The 13,288-nt window shown below is 35.6% G+C and overlaps 1 protein-coding gene across 2 annotated transcripts in view; it reads right to left on the bottom strand.

Moving 5' to 3' along the window:
• The window catches only part of LOC136026977 (protein-serine O-palmitoleoyltransferase porcupine-like), a 252,823-nt gene that overhangs the window by 221,523 nt on the left and 18,012 nt on the right, over positions 1-13,288 (bottom strand). The window contains exons 2-3 of one of the 2 annotated variants that reach the window (XM_065703851.1): positions 12,870-13,111; positions 6,311-6,506 (exon numbers count right to left, since the gene is read on the bottom strand). In XM_065703851.1, coding sequence (XP_065559923.1) covers positions 6,311-6,506; positions 12,870-13,098 — 425 coding nt within the window. In that variant the 5' untranslated portion in view covers positions 13,099-13,111. Of the gene's footprint in view, positions 1-6,310; positions 6,507-12,869; positions 13,112-13,288 lie in introns of those variants that run through there. The other variant, XM_065703860.1, reaches the window with a different exon arrangement.

Here is a 13,288-nt window from a genome sequence, read left to right as displayed (position 1 = left end):
AGGGGGGTTCAAACCACGTAGCCCCCTGGATACGTCCTTGCTGAAAGTAGAATAACATTTTCGACAAAAGCAACATAATTTTACAGCCAAATTTAAGCTTTGAATAAACTCTGGGCACAATCCACTGTTTTGCTTAGCGAGAAATATGTATATCAATAGTCCAGTTTTCGAGTGACCAGCATTTTAACCACACTGTGTGTCGCAAAAAAAAGCTGTTAAGGAATTTTAATCATTCATCACAGTTGCATACCTTCCTATAGCAGAATACATAAAAACTATGGGAAAATGTTAGGAAACAGAATAGTTTCGCTTCTGAGAAAAAAAACTGTATCCAGCGTTATTCAGTAAAGTCAAAAAGCAAATACAAATTTCAACAACTTATGCAAATTTCAATAAAAATTTCATTTTTTTCCCTTTAAAAAAAAACTAATTCCTGTAAACTGGGTCACATCCTAATAAGTCTATTTGACCAAAAGATAAAGATGACATACTTGAGGCACTTTTTAAAAACTGGCTTATATTCTCCATATTCACCTACCCCTAACTGTTTTATAATTGACAAAAACCAGCTTAAAAGCATGCAATCTGCGCGCCTTCAGGAATTTTCAGGCTGGATTCAGGTCTTAAATCCAAAATTAAGTGATTAAACCTTGCTTGGGTTTTGGTACTTGTATGATGTAGCCCCTACCTAATATTCTTCTAATATGTTTCTCAGACGCTCAATCCTAATGAAATACACCTAATTTTCCCCTCAACTTCCCCCTTGCCCCCCCCCCCCCGACATCCCAAAGCGAGACCCCCTGGTGGCTGTTCTATTTAGGAAAAAGGTTGATTGTCTCAAGACATTTACAGTATAAAAAAAACATCAAAATTGACATAAGTCATGTGTTTTAGGCTAATGACGGTGGCAAAACCCCAACGCATTTTAACTCAGTCATTCACAAATTTGAGTCATCTGGAAAATCTACAAACTGCCATAATTATGGAAAAAGCCCCAAATAGCAATTAAACTTGAATTAAAGTATTCAATAAAAGGGTCTCTTATGATTTCATTCACAGATAGCTATGATATCTTCCAATTTTCTCCCCTAACTAGAGCCCACAAAGGAGTGGGGAAATTAGCTTAAAGTAGAAACAAAGACAACATTCAATCAAGACAAACAGTAGTAAAGTTTGCAGATTTGAATCTGTAAATACAGGGCCTTTGGGCGCCGGATTGCTCAGGCTCGGTTTAACTCCTAGTCAAAAACAAATTTTCTCAGCCCCTATTGTTTACTTACCCACTATCAAGAGAAAACTAGGAAATAGAGAGTTCTAAATTTCACAGATTGTCCGAATGTTCTTTGATAAACAGGGTACATATCCTAATCAAGACATGTTCAGAGTAACCTAAAATTCCGTCTTCCAAAACCTCACAAATAAAAAAGAAAAATCTAAAATTGTTATATCACACACTTTACATTTGTTTTTTCTCCACAAATGTTAAAACAACCCGATTCCTGTTAAATTCCGACAAAAGATAACTTTCAACGTTATCCCCCTATATGAATGAATATCTAGGGTTGGGTCAGGTTAAGCAAGGGGACATTTTTAGTTTTTTTGCGATTTCTTTTATGAAAATACCAAAACCAATATTTTTCAAAATCAGGGGGGGGGCTTCCCCTCCCTTAATTGGCACCCCTGCAGCAAGAAACGAGCCAAAGTTTCCACAATTTAACTTACAATTTAGGAAACTTCGTGAAATTGAAAGATGCACTCCAAATATCAAAAAAGAAGTACAAGAAAAACTCACGAGAAAAAGAACTTCTCAGCTCTCAGCTTCTTGGACAACACAAATAAGCTTTACAGTTAAGCAGAAAGTCGACAACATTCTCAAGGCTTACATTAGCACCCAGAGAACAGTAAGTCTCTTACTCACTATAATCCTAAGTTTTATATGTCTGTTGAGCCACTGTTAGGATTAACCAATAGATTCATAGGTGGAATAACCCTGATACGAAGACGATTCGAGATGGATATTTGGCCCCAAATGAAGCTATTTTTACAAACCCCTTTCTTGGCGTTTCCTTATTTAGCGTTTCGAGCACAGCTTAGACACCAATATACAATTATGAAAACTCGATTTATTTTGTGGCTGGAGACAGGAAACTGGTATTAGTATCTAATTGGTGGCAGGAAAACTGGTATTGGTATCTAAGCTGTGTATGCAACAAAACAAAATTGCGTTCCCGCCTACGGTGTTGTAGTACGATCTACGCGTCTGAGCGCGGGCTTGGAGGAGGCGCCAAGTTCAGAGCTCCGTACCAAAAGCTTCTCATGGGCAAGATAGGAGTTTTCATAACTGTATTGGTATCTAAGCTGTGTTCTCGGGTCACCTTGGCAAGCAATGGCATAAATAGAGCTAGCTCCCCAGGTGGATGCAAGTGATTGAACCTGTAGAAAACCGATACTGACCTGCTTTAGTCAACGACAACATCCAAATCTTATGCGAAGTGAGCAAAACACAACTCTATACCTTTTTATTGCTAAAAACTTAGATAACTGAGGTTGAATTGGGTCAGTTATTCCCCTGAGGTCAAGACCAAGCACAATGATAACAAAGAGTTCATGTGGTACCTCGGCAATATGACGCAAGGCATTCCCTATTTGTGAAAACAACCCATGGGTCAGAACTAAATTAGGACTTGCAATTAAAAAAGTTTGAACCTTTTGTTTCTTGATTACATCTATTCTAGACTTTTACATACACCTATATTCTACTTTTCTATTTTCTACTTATGTCTATTTTCTACAGAGACATCTATTTTCTACTTTTATGAAATCTATCACAAGAGGCCGACGCATCTTGTCGCGCATGGATTACTTGTTTGTTTGTTTCATTCTTATTTGACAGGCCAGTTGGATTCACCGCTCTACGTTTTTATAATATACTTATGTTTTTCCTTACGTAGTCATTCTTATTACCTAATTTTCTAAGTTCAGTCTGAATTGAACTCCAGCCTTCTAAGAAAACCTGAACCTCGTTTCTTATATTTTCTTGAGTCAGAAAATTGTAATATAACCTGGGAAGTAAGTTTGAGAATTTAAAGAATACTGTAAAACGCCCTTTCATGTCAAATGACATACACAATTAAGGAAGAAGCGTACAGAATTCTGTTTTCCGGGGGAACTGAATAATTAAAGTTCCCGGTTCCGTGCATGAAAATGTCTCATTAAGGCAGACAAAACTAGGCAGAAGCATTAAAAAAAATCTACATCTTCCAGAGACAAGCCAAAAAGGGGCACTCTTACATACAGTAACCAGCAATGGGATGTGTATGTTGAATATTAACACATATTATATATTTCTATTTAAAAGTACATTATCTTGTGGGCACTTTTGAAAGCGTTAACGTGAGGCGAAAAAATTGTGGATGTACTCCTTCTTACATTTAGAACATAAATCCATGATTAAGTGGAAAGGGGAAAGTGAGTTTGGGGACAAAACATGTAAAATCTTTTGAATGACACACTTTTTGAATCAACCCTAAAAAAACAAGTTAGTAACTGAAAGATTTCTTAACGTAATTAGGAATATTTTTGTTTACAAGTATATTAAATTGAAATAGCACATAAATGCGTATTTGATTGCAAAAATACTAATTTTCAAATTCGAATGGATATGACAGGTAAGACTTATTTTGAAAATGGAGGTACCTATGGAGGATTCTTTTCCCATCTATTCATGAAAAAACACAATTATTTTTCTAAACTTTAATTCTAAACAACAAAGCTTCCAGCTAACATTGATCATTTTTCTTTGACGCGTCGTTCCTTACTAAGCGATACCTCAGAGAATTAGGACCACTCAAATGAAGATTAATCAAAATCCAAGGGAATATAAAAAAAGGAGTTACATTTTATACTGTGATTATTCATATCATTCATCGGCTGCTGATATTTTAGAGGCTGCTTCAGCTTCTTTTTCTTGTTGAATAAAAATAAAAAACAAATCAAACTGAGGTCATTCAAATTCCAAGAGAACACAAATCAACAAAGAGAGAAAAATCAAGCTTTACATTAAGCTTCTTGTATGATCATCCATTTGCTGCTGGTATTTTGGAGGCTGTTTCAACTTTTTTTTTTTTATGTGCTGAATAATAAAAAAAAGTACCCAAAATAAAGTTGTATCAGATATAATACAAACTCAATTAATGACGCATCAAATTGAACAATGAACTGAACAAATCATGTATCAAATTTTCAAATCAATGATCATTTTTTGACTGTTAAATGCCATTTCTCGAATTACCCTTTCTCATATTTCATTAAATGTTAAAAAAATGATTTATGTATACCAACTAAATAATTTAAGCGGTTTTGAATAATGGGAAATTTAGTGTCGGTATTCACTCTTGAATCGATCATTACTAACTGCCGTATTACTATTGGTAACTAATTACTGTACTTCAATGTACTAACTGGACTTATCGTACTAATTGCTTATTGCGACAATAAAATTTACAGTCGGTATTCTTCTCTTGTATTGAGTTCAGCATTGTTTCGCGGTATATTAGCCCAATATGTGACAAATATTTTTTTTTTTTGAATTTTGACTGGCGGGATTTCCACAGGGAGAATTCCCATGGGAAGGGAAGTTTCTGAGGGTGTATTTTTCAGGGGAAATTTTAAACTTGGGGAATTTCCAAGAATTCCTTGCAAAATTCATTGATTTGTCTTACCTTCTCTTTGTTGACTAAATTTTACATATGGAGATGTTAATGGTAATTGTCCGGGGTAAATTTTCACAGGGATTGATCTTTCCATGGAGGGGGAGCCAGATTTACCGGCATTAAATAAAAAACAATCATAATTCAAATAAAAACAACAGGTCTTTTCAACTGAAAGTAAGGAGCAACATCAAAACTTAAAACGAACAGAAATTATTCCGTATATTATGGGGTTACCTCGTTCTCAATACCCCGTTCTTTACATTAAAGTTCGACCTTTTGTCCCAAATTGTTTAAAAACGATTTCTAAAACACAAGGGCCGTTTAATTAGAATCAGAACCTTTTTAAAAAGTGGCAAAACTAGCGTGAAGAGCAGGGTATTGAGCAGGAGCAGCCCCTTATGTGCGGAACAATCCTGTATGACCTATTTTATTTCCTGTATGACCTGTTATATTGCCATAGAAATTGTCGGCCTTTTATTTCGTTACGCATTCTCAGCAAATCGATAAATTCGATATTGACGATTTTTTAGGTTTTAAAGGTATTTACTCAATTTTTGTAAGTACCCTTTCAGCTAAAATATCCATCCTGCGGGTACAAAACTATATAGTGGCAACGCCGATATAATTTCAATACGAACTTTTTTAGCATTGGTTAGTTTTCAGAGGGACACTATGAAAGAGGGAAAATTTTATGCATTATGCCTTTGAGACATGATTCCGGCAAACAGTAGACATTCACTGACTTCTCTTCCTGATTCAGAGGGACAATAGCCATAGACAATATGTTTAGCCTAAACCTTAAAAATGTAAGTAGCGTTGTACGAAATGCGAAGACTCTAAAATCAGAACTAATAAGAGGAAAATGAAAAGCTATTATCAAATCTTCGTGATGGTGCAGTGGATCGATCTCTGCTAGACAATATAGGGTTCGACTCCCAACAGCTGCAAGGTCTTGGGACAGGCTTGCTCTCAGTCCCTGTAAAAAAAGACCCAGCAACTGAAATGTCGACAATTGTTGACGCCCTATGCTATATGCCAGCAATGATTCTGGAGGAACTCTATCCGATCTATATCAAATCAACTTTGTCGGTCAAAAAGAAGAAGCATCAAAAAGACCAACTACAGTTTGCTTGGAAAAGATCCCTTGAATAACAAATGATGACAAATTCAAAAACACAAAATTCGAATAAAATTTAAAAATCTGCAAACCATATGGAAAATATAAGAATTGACAAACAACTGTAAAACTCATGAGATTTCATAAGTAAAATATTTCACTTTCCCGCCCACCCTGCTAAATGTCTCATCCTCCCAAGTTTATGCTGCTTCGTAGCATAAAATAATAAAAAATCGTAAAAGATCAACTCTTTACTTTAAATAGTTGAAAATACCGCATACGCCATCTATTTTGTGTGTTAAATATATCAAATTGTGTTTATGGGAGAAGGAAATATCTGTCCAGTAAAATTAGACGTGACCTATTCTGTTTAAATAACAGAAATAGGAAGACGGTAATTCTGTAATATTTTCGCATACGGCCTGTGTATTATTTTCGTTATTTTCTGTATAAAAGATTTACCATAAACAAATTAACTTACCAAAGAAAGAGAAACACTACTGAGGTAACGGCAGTTAAGACTCCTCGCCCTCTATTCAAAACTACAGTAGAAACTTGCAAAACCAGGTACGATATTGTGGCGTTGGCTGCTAGATACCAGGTCAATGGACCAAAAAAGTGGTATGTAACCATAATTCCACAGCCAATTGAGGTGAGATTCTTGAGTCGTTTCGGCCCTGAAAACCAAAAAAGATGAATCACGTTAAAAATTACGCTGTGAGGATTAGATTTTTGTTCTCTCTTCATGTTGATAAGTACTTTATTTGTGACTGAACCAGAAACCCGGTATTCTACACCTACAATCAAGGCCGTATCCAGGGGTGTACCAGGTTTACCCTCCCTCCAGAAATTTCTGTCCAACCAGTAAAAACATTGACAAAAATGCATATAAACAAGTTTTTAATTCATTTTGTAAAGATTTTTTTGTATCCCCCCCCAATATAAAAAAATCCTGGATACGCTCTTGTCTGCAGTATATGTAAACTGATACAAAAAGAAAATAAACAAAGCAAAATACAAAAAAGAGTCGGGAAGAAAAGAGACTGCGAACTAAATAGTAAGCGTATCACTTTTTAAATCAAGTATAATAATTAATCAGGTCGGTTTATACCAATTAGAATTTCGAGTACTATGTACCTAGTAGGTTTAGAGACATGAACTAAATGCAAACTGAATAAAAAAAGAGACCAGTATCTCATTCAACCGTTCTATCAAAAGGGAGAGAGGAACAGAAAAATTGGTACATTCAAAGAGAAGGTGTTAGCAAATTTCAACACCACGAGCCGAGTGTCACTTTTTCCTAAGCTGTATGAAAAATGTGGTTCAATCCAGCTTTCTAAAGCTATAATGAGAGAAAGGACAGCTAAGAACCGTTCTGCGGATGATAGATTACCAAAGATAGTCCTTGTCGGCTCATCTAAGGCCAAAAGAATACCAAGTCACCCCCGAATAGGGTGAGAGGATGTCGTAAGGTAAGATTAAAGGGAATTGGGAACTTCTTAGGAGGGTGTAAAGAGGGACGCTTTAAAAAGATTGGAATGGAGGAGCAAGCGTAGGGGAGTTAGCCTCGGGCGGCTTGGTGCTACAGTGAGTTGGTAGTAGTAGTAGTATGACCTATTATAAACTGTGATACGTAAGGAGACGGGTTGAATTTTTTAAGACACCTAAGGTCATCCTTATTACGAAACAAATTCAAAATCCAGCTACTGACGGAGTGTTCAAACCTAGTATACAAATTATGATATACTATATTGGTCAGAACGGCGCGGTTAATATCAAGAGAGCGAGTATTACTTTTTGAATTTCTTAACGTAGGCTTGCACCATTCTATATTGCTCAGTAATACCATGGTAAATAATATGAATGTACAGATTTAATCTCAACAAAATGTTTTAATCATATGTACTGTAAAACTTCACTGTATGTCTACTTTCAATGCAGAATAGAGCCAAAGTTTATCATTAAATCCAGATTAGTAAATAAGACAAATTTCTTTTATTTATTATTTCCACTATTTCCTTTTTAGCGTTGAATTACAAAGCATGACTTACACATAAGTTTTCTATACATTTGCTGTGAATTATCTGTCCTTGCATCGAGTTCGCAAAACGTTTACAAGAACAATTTATTTGAAAAGATAAATGAGTAGATTCATCTAAGGATTTTTTTTTCGTCTTGGGTATTTTATGCCGTAATAACTTAGAAAAAGTCACTAAGTCACCTAGTAGTGAACAGTTTGCAATTGGCTTCAACCCAACAACAAGAGCAGGTATCGCTATCCAACACATTAATCCTAATGTTTGAAATACACTGAATTCTGAAGTTGAATTTTTTAAAAAGATAATCAATGCTGTTGCAAGATATTCTAAGAAAAAATATTTTATCTTAACTTTGTATGTAAGTATATTAACTTCAATTAGTTTAGCGTTCAATTCTGTTTTTGGCACAAGTGCAACATAAATATTATGTTGCTAAACCTAAGGGTTTCTTAACATCTCTTAAGGCTTCTTCTTCATTTTGACGCTTAAACGAAATTTCATAGGAGAGAACGTATACTTTTGAAAAAGAACAGAAATTTAACCAAAATAAAGAAAAAGAATAATTACAGCAGAATCTTTTTTTCTAGAGGTAATGAACAGGCGAAGAACCAAACGATAACCAATAATAGATGGCACTGCAAAAAAAAATTCACTTTTTGCTACTTTTCTAGAAACAAAGTTACTATTTTTGGTGTCACAGAGTTTTTGCTTGACAAGTAATACAAAATTTAGAAAATGAAAAGGATTTGCAATGCCTAAATCACCCAAAATCATAGCAACTTCATCAGCATTTATCAAAACTTACCTAAAAAAGAGGAAGTGAAATAGCAACTGGAAAAGAGAAAAATGCATGTTTGAAAGAAAACCGAAATTAAGTTCACGAAAAATTTTTGCCATTAGAAGTAAAAATGCAAATTTACAACTTGATCCCGATTCAAAACCATGTTCTCTTATGAGCACACACTACCATGACTGACACCTCCCATTTTTAGACATAAAGTAGGCAACTGGAATTCTATTTTTCGGTATTAGTACCTTCTCAACCAAAGCATGACTTAGAAGCTCCCATATTCATCATGAGCTTTTCCCTGCCTATGCAAACCATCCTTCCTACCTGAATAAATAAATTTTAACAAATTTCCTACCCCTGGGATATGAGTTTTGAAACTCCTAACAAATTCAGTCAAAACGTCTGAAACATAATCAATAAGGTAGGTCGTTTTATCATAATATGAATCCACTTCTAACTTATGGGGCATTTTATGACCCAAATAAAGTGGATTCTTCAAGAACCCATTCAAGCGGATATTCCCCCCCCCCCAAACCTCGTATTTTCCCAAACTGCATCTGATAGAAATTTTGAGATGGCCATTTGATGTTGTAGAGACTTCAAAAAAGGCTCATTCGATTGGAAATCGAAAGAGCCTTTTTTAATAGTCAAAAGTGATTGGAGGGAAACACCCCCCCCCCTTTCGCTCCTACACACATCAATTCCCAAAACACATCTATTCAAAATTCTGTGATAGCAATTTTGTTCAGCGTAGTTGAAAGGTCTGCAAATTGTGTCTCCTTCTGTCTTTTTTTTTGTGTTTGTGCTGTTGCATTGGTGATTTTTTTTTCATTATATAGTGCCTTGTGGCTAGTTCAAAATCTCCCACAACTTACCCTGAAACTAAAACCTTAACCTGTTTGTTTATACACTTTTTGAAATTTTCACCTCAATAATCTAAACCCAACAAGTAGTTGCATCAGAAGTAGAAGTAGAAGTAGAAAACGTAGCAGTAACAGTGGTATTGGCAGTAGTGTGCATTTATTGCCTTTTGGTGACATGATCACCCCCTTTAAGTATTCTGTGACAGTTTCAACTTAACAACCAAATCAATTCTTGAGATATGCTATTTTGCCTATGTGCAGGCACACAGCGTCTTTGATTTAGTTCAAATTTTCCCTTATTATTGCAAATGGAGTAGTGTGATAGTATTAGTGGTGCTAGTTTTATAAGTATTGATAGCATGAAAGTATTGCCGTTTTGATCATCTCCCTTATCATTTCCTGAATTTTCCAAATCAATATACTCATTTATTCCTGTGATGTACCCTTTTGACAATCCGTATACACATAACGAGTTTTAATTTTATTCAACTCCCCCCCCCCTCAACATTCTCTGAAAGGCTCACCTGAATACCCTTCGTCTTCTTGGAGAGTAAAGTTCAAACATGCATACCATTCTCAATAACATATACTACACGTAAACAATGAACGAACTGCCTAACTTACAGCCCTTGACTGTGGACTGTGGAGAGGTTGACATTCCCCATGCTGGACCTTTGAACAATGCTAAGCAAAATAGCTCCCTTGAAATTTTGATCAGATATGTTTTGTGGGATGATCGGGTTGAGGGTGGGGGGGGGTGAGTTGATGTCCCTCCGTTCACTCTTGACTCTTAAAAAGGACACTGAAATTTCTGACTTCCAATCAAGTGAGCTCCATCCGATCCAAAGTTCACACATCTATCCGTCCCATTAAAACTTTATATACCCTGGGCATAACTTATAACCCTTGTCCATAGGCTCTGGGGGATTGTGTCCACTTAAAGACATTGTTATATGAATTTTGGACTATTGGTAAAAAATGGCTATCTCACAGTTTCAATTGAACATGTTGAAACGAAAGGAAAAATATGAAAACAAAATACGTTTGAAATGTTTTCACTAATCTATCTTTCATAAATACAAAATCATCAAAACCGTTAAGGAATAAATATCAGTATATGTCAATTAAACTGATAATCCACGGTCATTTTTTTTGTTGCTGTTTTTTTTTCAGTAAAGCACAAATTCTGTAATGGTCTTGAGAAGGCATGGTGGTTATAAGCCCTACTCATGTTAATTTTTGCTTGTTTTGAGTTTAACTTACCTATTTATTGTAATTTCCGTTCGTTTTGAGTTTAATTTATTTATTGATAGCGATTTGTGGTGGTTTTACACTTGGAAGATTTTTTTACTTTATTTTTGCTCTTTCTTGGCTTAAGAGAGCTCTTTACTTTTCTTTGAAAAACTCGTTTTCTGGGAAAAGCTTTTTAAATTAATTGTGTATAACTAGATTGTTATGTCTACAAAATTACAGTAGTCTATAACCGTCACTATTTTCCTTTCTTACAACAAATGTGCAAAGACTAGGATACCATCTATCCTAATTCCTACAAACAGGAGCACTAAAATCTACTACTGAAAATTTCTATCTGGGATCCTATCTATTTGTTCTGTAACTTAAAATTCCTTTGGGCCACTACTATTTCCATTAATTAGTCCAAGACTGACACCTCGCAATTTTTAATCGTAAAATAAGCAACTAGAATCCTATTATTAATACCTGCCTAACCTAAGCAAGACTGAGATGCTTCCGTATTCATCGTTAGCTCTACTCCCTGCCAATGTACCCCATACTTCCTCCCTGAGTAAATAAGCTCTATATCAACTAATCTAATGTTTCCTCATTCTGAGAGATGATATTCTGAAGCTCCTAACAAAACTAGTCCAAACGTCTGCACTCGACAGTCAAAATTTCCCTTCAAAAGCTATCGTTCAATGAGGAAATGTTCACTGTCATAATTTTCACATTATTGAACCGTTGAAATTGTTATGGCCTCAAAAAACAATGGTTACTACGAATACTATTGTTCAACTTCAAAATATTCCGCGTCACAATTTTCACATTATTCAAACTGTTGAAATTGTTATGGCCTCAAAAAAAGCGATTGTCATTACGAAAACTATTATTCAACGTCAAAATATTCCACGTCACAATTTTCATGTTATTTGAACCGTTAAAAATGTTATGGCCTCAAAAAAGCAATGGTCACTAAGAAAACTATTGTTCGGCATCAAAAAATTCAGCATCACAATTTTCATATTATTTAAACCATTGAAATTGTTATGACCTAAAAAATGCAATTATTCCTACAAAAGCTATCTTCCAACGTTGACAGCTTTCTCTTCCTTGTTAAAAATTTTCATATTTTACAAACTGTTGAAATTTTTATGCGCTCAAGGAAAGCAATGGTCCCTATGAAAGCTATATTTCAACGTCGAAATGTTTGGTGTCACAACTTTCATATTATTTTGACTGTTGAAACTGTTATGGGCTAAAGAAAACCAAAGGGTCCCCCCATTGCAGGTTAATGACTAATAACATCTTCCCAAGTCTCTGCGAAGTCCCTAAACTGGCTTGGAACCAGACAGAAAGAATTCCCTTGGATTTCCAGTTACATGGAGGCTTTTTGCAAGTTTGGCCCATCTTGGTCACTACACGGTTTTCCTCACATTGACGATACGCTCCTTTTATGTCACTCGGCGTCATGAAAAACCAGGCCTATTAACTCCTGCTCATAATATATTCCTATCTGCAAATAATACAACAGAAAAGCAACCATTACTAATTAAAAGAGCTTGGAAGAGGTTAGTCAGTCCAGAAAAGCCTACCTAAAGGAACAAAATCCAGAAGAATTACCCATTGATTAAAATCCAGTGCAATAAATCGTCGTTCACTCTGCTCCAACTTCTTTGATGAGTGCCAAGTCTCACGGTCATCCAGCAGCACTGATTGTAGTCATGGTTCTAATGAAAAATCCGAATGCAAGTGATGTTTCCTTCCAGATATGGGACGGAGGAAAGAATTTATGACAGATTGGAAACCTTAAGCCATCTCACAACACCAGAACATCCCCAAGTTTTATACCCGGCCTACCCTTCCCAGGGGCACGAAAGGGACCTGAACCATATAAAACATTAGGGCTGGTGATGCGAACTTTTTTTTTAATGTCAGCCAAAATTCGCCAAATATTTTATGGAAATTTGTCTCACATAAAAACCTGTAAAGATTTTACTTTTTGTTGATTTTTCATACAGGTGTTTATTTTTATAACACAGGAGCATAAGAGACGTTTGCTCGTTCTACATTTCGTGCAATGTTATAAATAAAAGAAATAGAAAATTACAGTACCATAATCACAGACCAGCCTAAAAACCACACAGTAGAAAAGTACTTTTCCTAAATGAGCAGCAGCTTCACCAACAGTAGGAGTCAAGCAATGGTAAAATAGTTCGTACAGGGGTGGCCGAAGAGAAATGTTTTCAGAGTAACCTTCATGAATATATTCTGATTTTGATGGTTCAATACCATAATCCTCTACATCATATTCATCAGCTAAATCTTCATAGTCATAATCCATTGAGGCTTTATTCCTGTAAAAGAAATCTGTTGATAATTTATTTTCCAATACACTGTAGCCAGTATTACATACTGGTGCACACTAAACATATTGGATGTAGACAGAGCCATTCCAGGGGGGGCAACCAGGTATGTTAACCCGGACGCCGCAGCTGGGGGGGGCGGCAGGGGGGATTGTCCACATTGATTTA

The sequence above is a fragment of the Artemia franciscana genome, chromosome 1 (assembly GCF_032884065.1).
Source record: "Artemia franciscana chromosome 1, ASM3288406v1, whole genome shotgun sequence".
In the NCBI taxonomy this organism is placed as follows: domain Eukaryota; kingdom Metazoa; phylum Arthropoda; class Branchiopoda; order Anostraca; family Artemiidae; genus Artemia; species Artemia franciscana.
The sequence above is the reverse complement of the archived record's forward strand: the minus strand, read 5'-3'. Positions and strand labels throughout refer to the sequence as shown.